General features: G+C 39.5%; 1 protein-coding gene across 2 annotated transcripts in view; it reads left to right on the top strand.

Moving 5' to 3' along the window:
- Positions 1–4,499: 4,499 nt before the first annotated feature.
- LOC124168962 (ADAMTS-like protein 4) overlaps positions 4,500–13,332 on the top strand; it is a 266,487-nt gene continuing 257,654 nt past the window's right edge. For both annotated transcript variants that reach the window (XM_046547384.1, XM_046547383.1), the window contains exon 1: positions 4,500–6,459. In XM_046547384.1, coding sequence (XP_046403340.1) covers positions 6,406–6,459 — 54 coding nt within the window. In that variant the 5' untranslated portion in view covers positions 4,500–6,405. The remainder of the gene's footprint in view (positions 6,460–13,332) is intronic.

Below are 13,332 nucleotides of genomic sequence, written 5' to 3'. Positions count from 1 at the left end.
CCATCAACCTCAACGTAATCCGCTGACGTAGAAAGAGGTCTCAATTTGTTAATCGCGGCGAAACTATTAATCATCAATCATCCGTTTTCGGCTGAAAAATGTTAATGGATCGGTCGAGGCGATGATAACGTCGTCCGCAGGCCTTAACGGAGAATAAGTGGCGATTGATTCACTCGCTCTTTCGGGAGCACTGGACCATTTGAGGGATTTGAGCTGATGACATCCGGTAAGCACTATCCTTTCGACCATATCACTGATACAGGACGTGGTGTTTTTTCACGCTGCACAGGATAATAGTATCCATTCTTTCATGAGATTCATAAATAAATGAACAACTTTTCAGATTCTCTCATGGATTCGAAATGCGAATAATTATTGTATGCAAAATTGGCAACACAATATGTGGTCATTTAGTAAAAAGACGTAAAGTAGACTCCGTTTATCTGCACTGCAGACCATCGTCTTGCTCTGTAAGACCATCCCGAAGTTCGCTTTGAGAAAATGGCTTTGAGAAAATGATGTAACTGGCTAACACACCTAACTGGCAATCGGGAGATCCAGGTTCGAATCCCGGCTAAGTCAAATATTTTTTCATGGCGGACTTCATCCTTTGGTGTACATATTCGTTTATTTGGGTATCTTATCTAACTATGCAATGCACCATGATGTCAAAAGTTTACTGCTCGGTTTCCTAATGCTGAAGAAACGGTATCTTTATAGCCATCAGTCTCATAAAGGTCATTGATACACTTAGGTAAATCGACTAGGTAATTTAAAATAAAATTGATATTTAGTAAGCTCTTCATAGTTTCTTTGATTAATTCCTAGATATTGTTTAATAGATAAATAATATTTTCTGATTAGTTAATATAATTAATTAAATACGTCTGTGAGTTACAATATCAGTGAATTTGTCAACACATGCGTGCGTTTGACAAGAATTAAATAAAAATCCGTCATGTAGTGAATAAAATACCTGTCACTTTAACAGCACTGCAACTTCAGCAGTTATGTCCTTTTAAAGTGTAGCGTAGTCCATTCTTTTACATTATGTATCGATTAATAACCAATTTCCCAGATAAAGTGCAGAGCGCTGGTGATATTTAAAACAGCTACGTCGTTTTAAATTGTGGGGTAGCAACGATATTTTACTATGACAGTATTCATTTGTTACTATGTATGTGAATAATTTTACCGCGAGATTTTAAGCGAAAACATTAAAAGATTGAGCGCACACTAGCCCTTTGTATTATAGCCTTTTTATCTCTGTATCCGGAATAATACTGCTAAAATACCTAAAAGTCCACTTCTTCACTTTCGGTTATTATTTCATTGGTTGCGGTTAAATTAATTCATGCTTGGCTGAGTGAAATGTGACCTCTTCTCTTATACATTTAATCGCTTTTCGCGTTATATCTCTAAATAAATGAAGAAGTGATCTTCGCTGGCAAAAATCGAGCGCTATCCATACAAAGCTACGAGGGTAATCTACTAGTTTCCACCAATTTCATTTTTGCTGTCTACTGCAATAAAATTTGAAAAATAGACCCATCTTTTTCCGTCCCTAGAATCATCGCCTATAAGAAAAGAAAATGCCGCACTCCCTCAACATTAAATATTTGTGAAATTAACATGCCTGTATCCTAGTCTCGGGTGATCTCAAGCCTTACCAACTCAAACCAACCAACTGGTGGTATCAGAGAGTGAATGAGGTAGTGAACTTTGATGAGATAAGCTATCGCTGTCATTGAAACGCTCCTAGTGCATCCCTCTATAAGTTACATCACATTTCTTTTTCAATGCCACTTGCATTAGAGCATAAGGTTTCCATAATCTCAACCAGTCACCTATAGAGGAAGATGCTGACCCCACTTCCCTGGACGCCTGAAATTCATTCCCCGTTGGCTCAGTCCAGGGTGAGCTCTAACCTCACCCATTCAAACCAATGCCTTAGTTAAATTACTGAGGGAATGATGGAGCGAACTTTTATCGCAAAAAGTGAACTCTAAGCTCACGATGCTCCAAGAAATACCCTTCGCAAGTTTTCAACAATTTTATTTTGCAGTGAGTTACGTTAGTTTTAGTTAGGGTTAGTTAGTTGAGTTTCAGAATAGACACGTTTTTCTGTTTTTAGTTGAATAAATGGAGCTTTATGCGTCACATGTTAATGGGCTAATATTGCTTTTCCGTTTACCGTACTTAGATATACATCGGCATTCAACTCCAATTCAATCTTTAGTTAATTTGAAACAAATTAATGCATATTTCATTCAATTTGATGTCATATTATAATTTTACGCGTTGAGGAAGTATTTTCCAAGTATGCATTTATTCTATGTATTTTCCAAAATTGGGAATATGCTTTTTTAATCGTCTCACCTACTCGCCACGTAAAGATATTATTTAAATATACCTTCAACTAATCCATAAGCTTTATAAGTATGTAAAAATGATTTTGCCAGATATGCATTGGACAAGTTTGTAATATAAACATTATACCTTTAAATATACCACACGTGTTTGAAATAACATTGACAATTTCCAGAAAATTTATACTTTTAAAAACACTTCGCTTCTCATCGAAAAATTCATGAATCGCGGGCAATGAAACACTGGAAATTATAACTAAATTTTCCATAAATATTCCTAAAATATAAACTCTTTAAATTTAAATAAAAACTTGTCAATAGTGTACATAAATAATGATGTGTGCAAAAGAAATGCGCGTTTAAAATGTTTTTGACCATTTAAATGAACTCTGTAGCAAAAACATTTGCTTCATTTGGGGAAGTATTACCTTGAACCAAAAGATTTCAGATCCACCCAGTGCGGCATTTATGCCACAGCCTGTATCTCGGAAACTACAAAATCATTCAATGCAATTTTTAGAGTGTAGAAAAAAAAGAGGTCCTTATCATATCCCTAACATATCAAGTATTAATATTTAAAAAAAATTATTTTGGGCGGATCCTGGTTAATGCTCTGGCTTTCCCCATAGCAGCAAATATAAATTCGGTGGCCTACAGAACAAGAGAATGGCCTCCCTACCTTAAACGTGCAAAATTCGCATGCCAGTGTCCTAGTCAAGGGTGAGCTCTAACCTCACTTACTCCAACCAGCATATCGGTTGAATCACTGAGGGGGCGAGGGTGTGAACTTCGATGGCTTAGAGCGATTGCCCTGCATACAAAGCTTTGATAACATCCCACTGTCGACAAAAATTGCCTGCGACCCGATTTCTCCCTGATGTCCGTGGTCATTTCCATCCACTTCCCTTCCCAAGTTTCTCACTTCATATCTCTCCATTTCCTCCCCAGTCATCTCCTTTGCCGGAGTGCGGAGAGTGTCTTCCTCCGCGCGATCAGCTGCCCCGGGCGGATACTCCCTTGCCACTCACACTTCCCCTTCCTCTTCGCCCCATATCCTACACTTCCTCCTATCGGTTCCCCGCTTGCCGCTTCGTCCATAAGCAATCTTCTTCTAGCGAGTTCGCTTGCCTGATGCATAAAATTTACTCTTATTGCCTTGTAGTTTTCTGTGGTGTTCTAAATTCGCGTATCAACGGCGGATCCAGGATATTTTTGGGGGGGTTCACAAGGGTCTGACAAACAAACGATCTTCTCGTATTTGCGATTGAAAACTACATACAACAATTGAGGACCTTAGAAGTCAAAGGGGTTGAGTTAATTTTTTATATTTTTGTTTCACTGCTGTGGTAAATGGATACAAGTGAATCATTGATAAGAATATACAAATAGATTCAGTTATTTACATGTAAGTCTTTGTTTCAACCATATTGTGTAACCCACTAGCCATTATCTGTACTTACCTCCAAAAATAAATTTGCACAAAAATAAACTCCCCTTGGCTTTTAAGGTCCTCAATCACTGTACGAAATACTCTCTTTATTTTGGTAATAAAATTATTAAAATTTTAATGTCATTAAGTTTAACTATATATAAAAACGATATTTTTCGAGCTCCTTTCCCACTTTGGCGATGCTTTTTTTCGAGTGCTGACTAGGGAATGACCAATAATTGGCAAATCTGTCTTCTTGACTTGAGCTGAAGGCTTGGATAATTGAGGCTCCGGAATACACAAAGCAAAACGGACGTAATGTTAAAATTATTTAAAATCTTGTCTATTTTGTGAGCGTTTTAGGGGGGACACGTGCCCCCCTCCCCTAAATCCGCCTATGTGAGCATCATATTCTACCACTGTCCATCCATCTTACATTGTCATTCGGTCATTAACATGGCTTTCCAGAGACCACAGATTACGGCTTCAACCACCTTAAAGGAACCCGCTTTAAGGATGGGAGGGGTGGGAGGCGTTGAGAGGAAAGGTAGGAGTGGAGGGGAAGTTTGAGTGGAGTGGGTCGAGATGGAGAAGTGCGCGAAGGAGGAGAGTGGCGCCGCCGGCGGTGGGAGGGGGAAGTAGGGGAAGAGTTGGGGAGGTGGGGAGAGAGGAGAGAGACAGAGCAGTTCGCAATTGGACCTCTGAGGGTGAGGTGCAGTCTACCCGGGTTGAGTGGCGAACGCGGGTGCTCCGGAAGATTTGTCCGTGCTTCCCCTGAGGCAACCGCTGAGGCACGGACGACTAAGCTCACGTCGCAGTGTGTGAGGCGAATCTCCAGCTGGTCCCCGTGAGGTCTTCGTGGTTTGAAGGAAAAAATTTGGGTACTACGGAGTCATCTTCAAACTGGTGGAGTACCCCGGTGAAGAATCATCCTTGCTTCCCATCAAGTCAACGCAGACCGCTTTCATCACGCGGCAGATCAGGCGTATCTCCAGCTGGGCTGACCCATGAGATCTTCGTGGTCCGAAGAATAAATTTTGGTGGTGTGGAGACGTATTCCTTCAAATTGGTGGAGTACAAGGGTGGAGTATCATCTTTGCTTCCCATTAAGGATACGCTCAGTCACAGACCACTTTTATCAGGCGGTAAAACTCTCCCCTGAAGCGTATCTCCACCTGTGCGGACCCGTGAGAGATCTTCGTGGTTTTAAGAATAAAATTTGGTGGTGCGAAGATTTCTTCCATTTCCCTTTTGGAGCACTCGCTTGAAGGATCTTCCTTGGTTCCCTGAAGATTGAGCTGCAGATAGCGTGCTTCTTGAACCATCTCCTGAACTCCACTGACTCTTGAGAGGCCAGTGATTTTAAAAGCGGTATAGTGTAGCGAACACCGTAGGAAGAGCTAGTGATAACCGCGGATTCGGATGTTCCGGTAGAGCAGTCTTCACCTTCGCCTAAAGCATCGAGAAGACACAATATAATCTCGCGTGGTTTTTCTCTTGAAAATTTCGCTTGGTAAAGAATAAAAAAGTGAGGATATGGAAGAAATGTAATTAAACGTTTCCGGAATTCCGCATCCCTAAATAGACTACCACTGTGTTTGCGGCAAAAGTGTAAAATAGTATCACCCTTGATCAAGATCAGCTCATAAGGGTTCCGTGTGCAGAAGAATAAAACGTGGTATTGAATAAAAATTGCCAAGTGATCCTGTCGGCCAACCAAGTACTCACTCCTTCTATGATTAAAGGTTGCTAAGTTTTTTGTCATTGCCGGTGCAATTCATTTCATTAGGATTGTGAATACTGTAATACCGGAGTAAAGCATGTGGATGCTAGGTACTGTTTCATCAGGATTTAGACAAGGATATAAAAATAACTCATAGTACTTCATATAATTCTACCAGCTCAAACCATCACCTTGAGGATAACAACTGTGTTTCTAGGATACGTTTGTCCCTTCAGCGACACTTACTTCACCTAGCTTCGTCATTTGAAGAACAGAACTAGAAAGAACTAAGTTTAGATGAAGTTGTGTACAACCTATCCTACAAAATTCTATCCTCGTTGAAGATTTACCGTCCCTTTGATTGGGTGTATAGAGAGGGACCTTCTTACAGCTGGACCGTCGAACATCTTCGTGGGGAGAAGAGAAAAAAAATGAGGCGTTGAAAGAAAGAATAATTGTCTTCTCACCTCGCCGGTACAGTTCAAACCGTTGGGGACTTGAGCGAAAGAAGAGTATAAAAAGTTTCTTCCTCTCCACAAGAGGGAGCGAGCAAGTTTGCCTCTGCTCCCCCAACACACCGCCGATGGGATTCTCTCGCGAACCTTTTTCGAGTGCACTCCTGGAGTGATGTAAAAAAACCCGTACTCAACAATCGGATACCCAACCCCAACAGTGCTCTTGCGGGTTGAAGGCATAATCCTTAACCACCAGCTTTATTCTCACCCTAGTATTCTTATACCTACCTATTCGACTGCAGTTTCATAAATCAGCCGCGGTTTTTTTACACCAGCACGTGATTATCAGCCGTTTGGATATTCTCCGCCGCCCTTGTGCGGCTGGCAAGCCAGGGGACAAGGACTACACACTATTCGCGCGGATCGGACATGGATAAAATCATGGGGAGAAGAATCGCGGTCTTTTGCCTTCTCTGGATACTGGTGAGTGAGGAGAGAGAAATATTTCTTCTGTCCGTCTTGTGCTAGTGTAGCCAATAAGTGTCAATATTAGACCGCTCCATTATAGGTGTCAAACAGTTGAAGAGAGTGTTAATCATTCGTCTACGCTCATAAATACTCGGCTAGAGCTCCCAATGGTGTAGAAAGCTCTCAAAATGATACTTTAGCAGTCGGCAAAAATTGAAAAAATATTTAAACTGCTCAATTGTTTTATTCTAAATGGGAAATTGACCCCCGTTTACGTTAAAAAAAATAGTGCTATCCGGTTGGCAAGAATGGTAATCATTCGCCTATGCTCATGAGTGCTTCGATATAGCTTTTGCTTCTTCTGTAAGGTATCTTTTCGGAGGTTTCGGATGTTCGGCTAAATCGAAAAGATTTTCTCCTTGAATACGTTGTCATCGTTAGGAAATTTCTTTTTTCTTGAGTAAAAATCATTTTTCTCCATGTGTGATTAATTGTTGACTTATGACTGATGTCCACTCATTAGTGTTTTGTAATATTTTCCACGTGTTAATTAATAAATTACTTCGCTTACATTTAGTTAGCAGCTGAAAATGTAGATTAAATTTCTACCGTTTTTCGTGGCTGATATAGGGTGACGGATAGATATATATATGTAACTGCTGAGATTCTCTGCTCCAAAAAAATATGCAGATTGATTTATTAAGTAGACTAGATTTTTAAAAACCTTAAATTACTAGGTACCATTTACTTCAGATATGCGTGTTAAAACATCATTTTCAAGTGCATTGACGTTGTCGCCTCTGTCCAAGTAAAATTTATTACGTGGAATACTGCACCTTTTGTGGGAATATTCTGCTCACTTTTGCGAGAAATCTCTGATATAACATGTATTAAACGATGGAAATGAATATCCTACACTTTTGCTTTCTGTGCCGCTGACTTTGAAGTGATAAGATGCTGTCACACAGTTATTTCAGCGAAAGTATTTCTTTTTCTCCCGGTCGCAGGCTAAGACGGGAATTCCTTAGGAGAGCGTTCATTCGTATGCGTGAAGGAAATCTGCTTTCGTAACCAATTAAGTGCCGGAGTATCACGGAGAAATGACCTCGCTGTGTGGTTTCACTTTAAAAATGAATGGGATTCCTTCTTCTTCATCGTCTTCGCGAAGTCCAAGTGATTCCGCCAGACCGCAGGATGCTGTGGTTAACTCGGATGTCCCGAGTAATGTGTGCTGGATCCGCCTTTTAAAAACTGCACCGTATAATCTTTGCGTCGAGATGGTCTTGTTGAACTTGACCGGGTGAAACTCCGCCAGCTGTCTTATTGCGTTTCCTCGCAATGCGGACCACACATACGCATGCATAAAACTGGAGAGTAACAATATGGACATCATCTTTATACTTACCCACCAGCCGCCTTTTTTGGCGAGATGTAGAAGGTGCTACGGCGTAAGCCGGTATGATTAAACAAAAAAAATTAGGTGAGCTTTGTGAAAAGTGTGATTCGTGAAATGTGATTGAAAAGTATCGTAAGGAAATCAATGAACCTTTCCGGTTATGAGACTTCATTATTTCCTCTTCACCGGTCGTATTTTGTGGTTTTTTTTGCGACGCATTACTCATTTATGCCATATGCTGTTGCCTCGAAATTCCGGGTTACCTATAGTAGACCTTTTTCAAAATTTGCCTGATTTAAAAAAATTCGTTTCATAAATCATCTGGGTGAAATTTTTAAGCTTGAAATTTGATCCATTGTTTAGCAGAATCTCGCTTTTATACCCAGAAATTTCTAAACAATTGATTCGTCAAATAAAATACCGATATAGAGGGAAGCAATGGCGTACCTATGGGGGTTGAGGGGATAGATCCCGCCCAAAGCCTAAGCGAAGAAAAAAAAATATTTAAAACTATTGCATAGTTTTGAAATATAACAACTGCATCTGCTTAAAGCTAATTTTTTGTGACAAAATTATGTAAAATAATTTCTAGGCATGTCATTTTTTTTAATTACCCGGACCCCCCGTCGCCAAGGGGAGGGGGTTGTCAACCCGGGCCATTCCCCTCTCGCCCGCCCACCCCCAAAGCATATTCCTAGTTACGCCACTGGCGGGAAGTATACATCATAGAATGTACCGAAAAAAGCATTATTTTACATTTTTGACAACAACGCGGGCCTATAGTCTGCCAAATCATGTTTTAAAGAGGACAAATATGTTATTCTATTTCGTAGCTTTCGTTTCAACGAAATCCATGAGTCCTCAATTCTACTTTCAACTACATATACATACCTTCCAGCTTACCGTCTTATTAGGCGTGTTGCAGGAGATGCTAGGACTTGACCCGTTAACATATACGTGGATAAAGATTATTAGTCACGCTTTGTGAGAGATCCGAATCCCTCGATTCGACTAACAATTGATCTAACTCCATTTTTTCGGGGAACAACGAATTCTCTTACCTATCCATTTGGCAATATATTTCTCTTATTTTATCATCCCTGTCGGGCTTATACTTGTGATGCTGTTCTGATATTATGTTCCTCTTGACTTAAGATATCTCTTCTTAATTTCTTTAGGAATCTAAGCCTAGAACGTAGCATACAAGTCTCTTGCGGCTCCCAGTCTATTAAGCATAAAATCTTCTCAGTGGGTTCTAAAAGTATGATATTCGAAGGTATACTGCGAAAATGAGCCTGAAAGTTAGGATGCATCTTACGCTATTTAGTTTAAAGGTTATTTCATGTAATAAATGTATGCATATTTTTATGAAGTTGCTGATAATTTTCTTAGAAGAGTGACTTTAATAAAGATTCTCATATAATTAGATAATTATTTATGATGATGCATATAATTTTCTTTCATAATAATGATATAGTAATGTCAAATTTACTGTGATGACTATGCTACTCTTACATTAAATGTACTTTGATGGCTATGTGATGATGTTTTTTGGATAAGATTTCAAAACTTCTCCACCCTGTACTATGGGAAGAGCATAAAATCGTTTGATAAACAAAAATTGTAAAATAAATAGTTGTATCGAAAGTGAGAATCGAATACATTCTTAAGTATATATTTACTAATCGCAGAAAGTCATTATTGAAATGGCATGATATTAATGAGTGTACTTCTTCATCTTTGAATTGTTTTAAAACTTGAGTTTAATAACGACCCTCTATTGGTTGGCTTATGACTGCTTTTTTATGTAAAAACATTATTTTGGTATTGTAATAGGAGGATCAATTCCGTTCAGTCGACCATATTGCGTCATGCAACATAACTAATTACTTTTTACCCTAGATAAAATACGGAGAAATAATTTTCTTACGTATGAGGTACATTCACCGAATGTTATATACAAAGTTCAACTTATATAAATTGGTTAAAACCAGTAAGAAAAAATTATTATAGTAAAAATGTAAATAGGGGCTCATATTACCACCCTTACCTCTACATTTCAACAAAGGCCTACCAGGAGCGTCGCAATTAGGAGGGGATCGGGTTGATGCGTTGGCTAGAGTCGGCTTCCCACCCTGTGGGCCCAGATGGCAGAGAATTTTCAGACTGCCCGACCCCTACCTGAGTATTGTGTGGAGCACATTTTAACAACACACGCAACACTCCGTCCGTCGGATGGGACGTTAAGCCGTGGTCCCCTTGGCGCCATTCATTATGGGCAGGCTAATGCCGGCGCCGTGGTTCTCTCCACCCTTTCTTTCCTATTCAAGGTAGGCTTCGGAAGCTTCAGCTACCCCAGATTATTTTTCCCTTGTGGGGAATATACGCGATGCATCTCCTGCGGAGACCACCAACCCAGGGGTATCCATCATCTTGCACTTAATTTTTCGATATTGATATATTTAATATTATAATGTCTGCCGATGAAGAACGACGCACTTTCAGAATTATTCAAACGAAGTATGTGGCTGGCTTAAAAAAATAAATGGTTTGATAATCCATGCGAATTTTCAATAAAAAATATGATAGTAGAACTGCATATCTCCCAAGTGCCTTCTGCCAAAGGCACTTTGGAGATACACGGTATATATATTTCAGGTTACATGCATGGGGCCTAACCTTTTTACTACCCTGGAATTCTCAATATGATTATCAATAGCGTACATTTTAAACATGTAATGCCTTAAGAAGTAAGTTTGATCAGGCGGGGGGGATGTGTCATCTTAAGAGGAACGTATCGCTCTCTCAACCGGGAAAATCTTTCTTGTGGCAAATTTGGCGACGGTGTATTAAACTTAAGTTACCTTCCTAACATTTTCTGGGTATTAAGAGTAGTCCTTTTTCAACAAATTCAAAATTAACATTTAGTATAGGTATTAGAAATTCCTGAGATGAAATTTTATAATGCGGTATAAGACTAAATGTAGACAATAGCTGTGATAATCTCAAGGGTATAGTGTTGTTTTCAAATATTAATTATTATTAAAATTATTCTTTCGATTTAGGTAGGTTGATGAGGAATGGTTAAAAATAATTCTAGCAGTCTCCTTCATGGACTTCCCTCTAACAATAAGGCCTACTTCTTTTCATCTTATTAAAAATCCTATTGTCTTCATTCCTCCCTAACATTTTACCTTCTAACACCGTTTTCAACATCTTCTCCCTGCTAAGTATCCCCTCCATCCATACCTTCTGTCTTCTCCGCTTCTCATCTAAAAGCTGCCTCTCCTCACCCACCATGTCCTGCACTTCGTCGTTCCTCCTCCTATCGGTCCATTTTACCTTAATATTCCATCCATGTTTCTGCACCGTAAAGCGTTACACTCCAGATCAAACTCTTTGCTATACTTTTCTATAAACTCTTGCATAACGTCCTCTCATAAGATTCTTTGTTCATAAACTCCTTTGCCAACGCGATTCTCTTTACGATGCCCTAAAAAAGGTAATTTCACCGCAATAAATTCGGATACAGAGGAAGTGATGCCTTCTCTTGACTCCGATATATACCCGGGCTTTCTTTTCGTGAGTTTAGGCTTAGATTGCTGGAGAAATTAGGAATAAATATCATTCAGAGGACGACATCGTCTTAAAACGGCACTGTTTCCAGGTCGACAGAAACGATAAAATAAGAGAGATGTTTGCCGAATAGAACGGTACGGAAAGTTTCCACTAAACAATAAGGCACTATAAGAAATGCTAGGTGGATCACGCCTTTCCTTTTTTATGCTTATATTTTGACTACTTTTTTAACGGCTGATATCCTGACACACTCTGCCTCTCACCTATTGAATTTCGTTTTCGGGTAGTATGCAGATGTAAGGTTTCAGAGTAGCAGCAATGATGCTGACGAAGTAGTTCCTTTCCCCTCCACGACGCGACGCAGCGAACTGATTGCTAGTTGCTGGTTCGCTTTGTTCCTTTGAAGAGTTTTTGGCTCTTAGTCTAATTGCTTGATGGAGGTTCTTCTCTTATCTCTGCTCTGCTCCGCATGATCGCTTTCCCCAAGTCTCCTTCTTATGCCCCCGCCGTTTCCGGCTTCACCGTCCGCCAGAGTTGGTTTCCTCCCCCGGTGAAAGCCCGACGAAGAATATTCGCGTTTCCCAGCGAGTTGCGGGTCGAAGCCGTGGTTATGGATCCTGCACCCTGGGTCGGCAAAGATTTGAACGTTTGATAAGTCCCAGCCCATACGCCGGATATTGACCCTCAACTATCGGAAATTCGCCTTGAAGTGCCTGAAGCAATTTTAATCCACGTTAGAAGATTAGAAGAGATTTAAATTCTTGCTTTAGCCACAGTGATACCTTTTTTGCACATCGGTTTTGGAGCAGTTAATTTTTCTGGCATCCTTACTTTTGTAATAAATGTCATTGATATCATATAACTCTTCGGATTTTACTCATATATTTCCATAATTATCTTCCTTGATATGTAATCGACATCTTTATTTTTCTATATAATTTATAAAATATTGGGAAATTTTCTATTTAACCTATATGATATATCTAATTTTCCAAAAAATGGGAAAGCCAGTTTTGATGAAAATCGAATTCACGTAGTGCCTAAGCTTTCCTATCCTCACAGTAGAGCTAAATTGCTTTGGTAACTTGCTCTGCTAAAGAAGAAAAAGTCGTTGCGCTCATTTTAATCGATATGTAATTAACCCCTATAATACATTAAAAACAGAAGACATTGCCTCCATTGCAACACGCTATTTTTCCTTGTTTAAAAACGTTACATGACAAAGCAAAAATGTAAGAGACATCGCATACGGTATGTGCAGGGAGGGGAAAATGTTTCCTTATAGATATCCTTTTTTTAATCACTAATTTCTTGAATCGTCACTAAAATTTTCTCCATACGTCCTATAACATTTCCGTTTGTGCAGGCCTACGTAGATCCAACGTTTCCTTCAATATTATATGCAATCCGGCGAATACATTTTTATACGGAGTTACGTATTTAAAATTGTGTAAGTCAGCACTGTACATCTGCGATTATCGCTTTTGCAACTACAATTGTATCGTCTTTCAGCAAGTTGTCAATGACCGAACATCGCGCGTGAAACGTAAGCGAAATTTCAGGGGTCCAAGACTGGTGCTGCCATCTCTCGTGCGTGCGAAATAGTATCTTAAAGCCTCGTTCCCTCTGATTCGAGCGTAAGTTCCTTGCCTCTTAGTTTCGGTAAAATTAAAGGGATCGTCGATCAAAGGAAAGAAGTATCTTTTTTTATTATTACCGGGCAGAACTATGCTCCCCTATTCGGTTAAAAATTTGGCTCGTTGTTCACATAAGCATATATGTTACTTTACTAAATACAAGTGTAAGGCTGATAAATTTTATGATATATGTATGAGGGACGTATAATATTTTTACTATTTTTCCGTACGAATTTTTTCCTGTTCCTTCAATGGCAAATTGCGATTAATAGAGGG

The sequence above is a fragment of the Ischnura elegans genome, chromosome 12 (assembly GCF_921293095.1).
Source record: "Ischnura elegans chromosome 12, ioIscEleg1.1, whole genome shotgun sequence".
NCBI lineage: Eukaryota > Metazoa > Arthropoda > Insecta > Odonata > Coenagrionidae > Ischnura > Ischnura elegans.
Note: the sequence above shows the minus strand (reverse complement) of the source record. Positions and strands in the feature narration are given on the sequence as shown.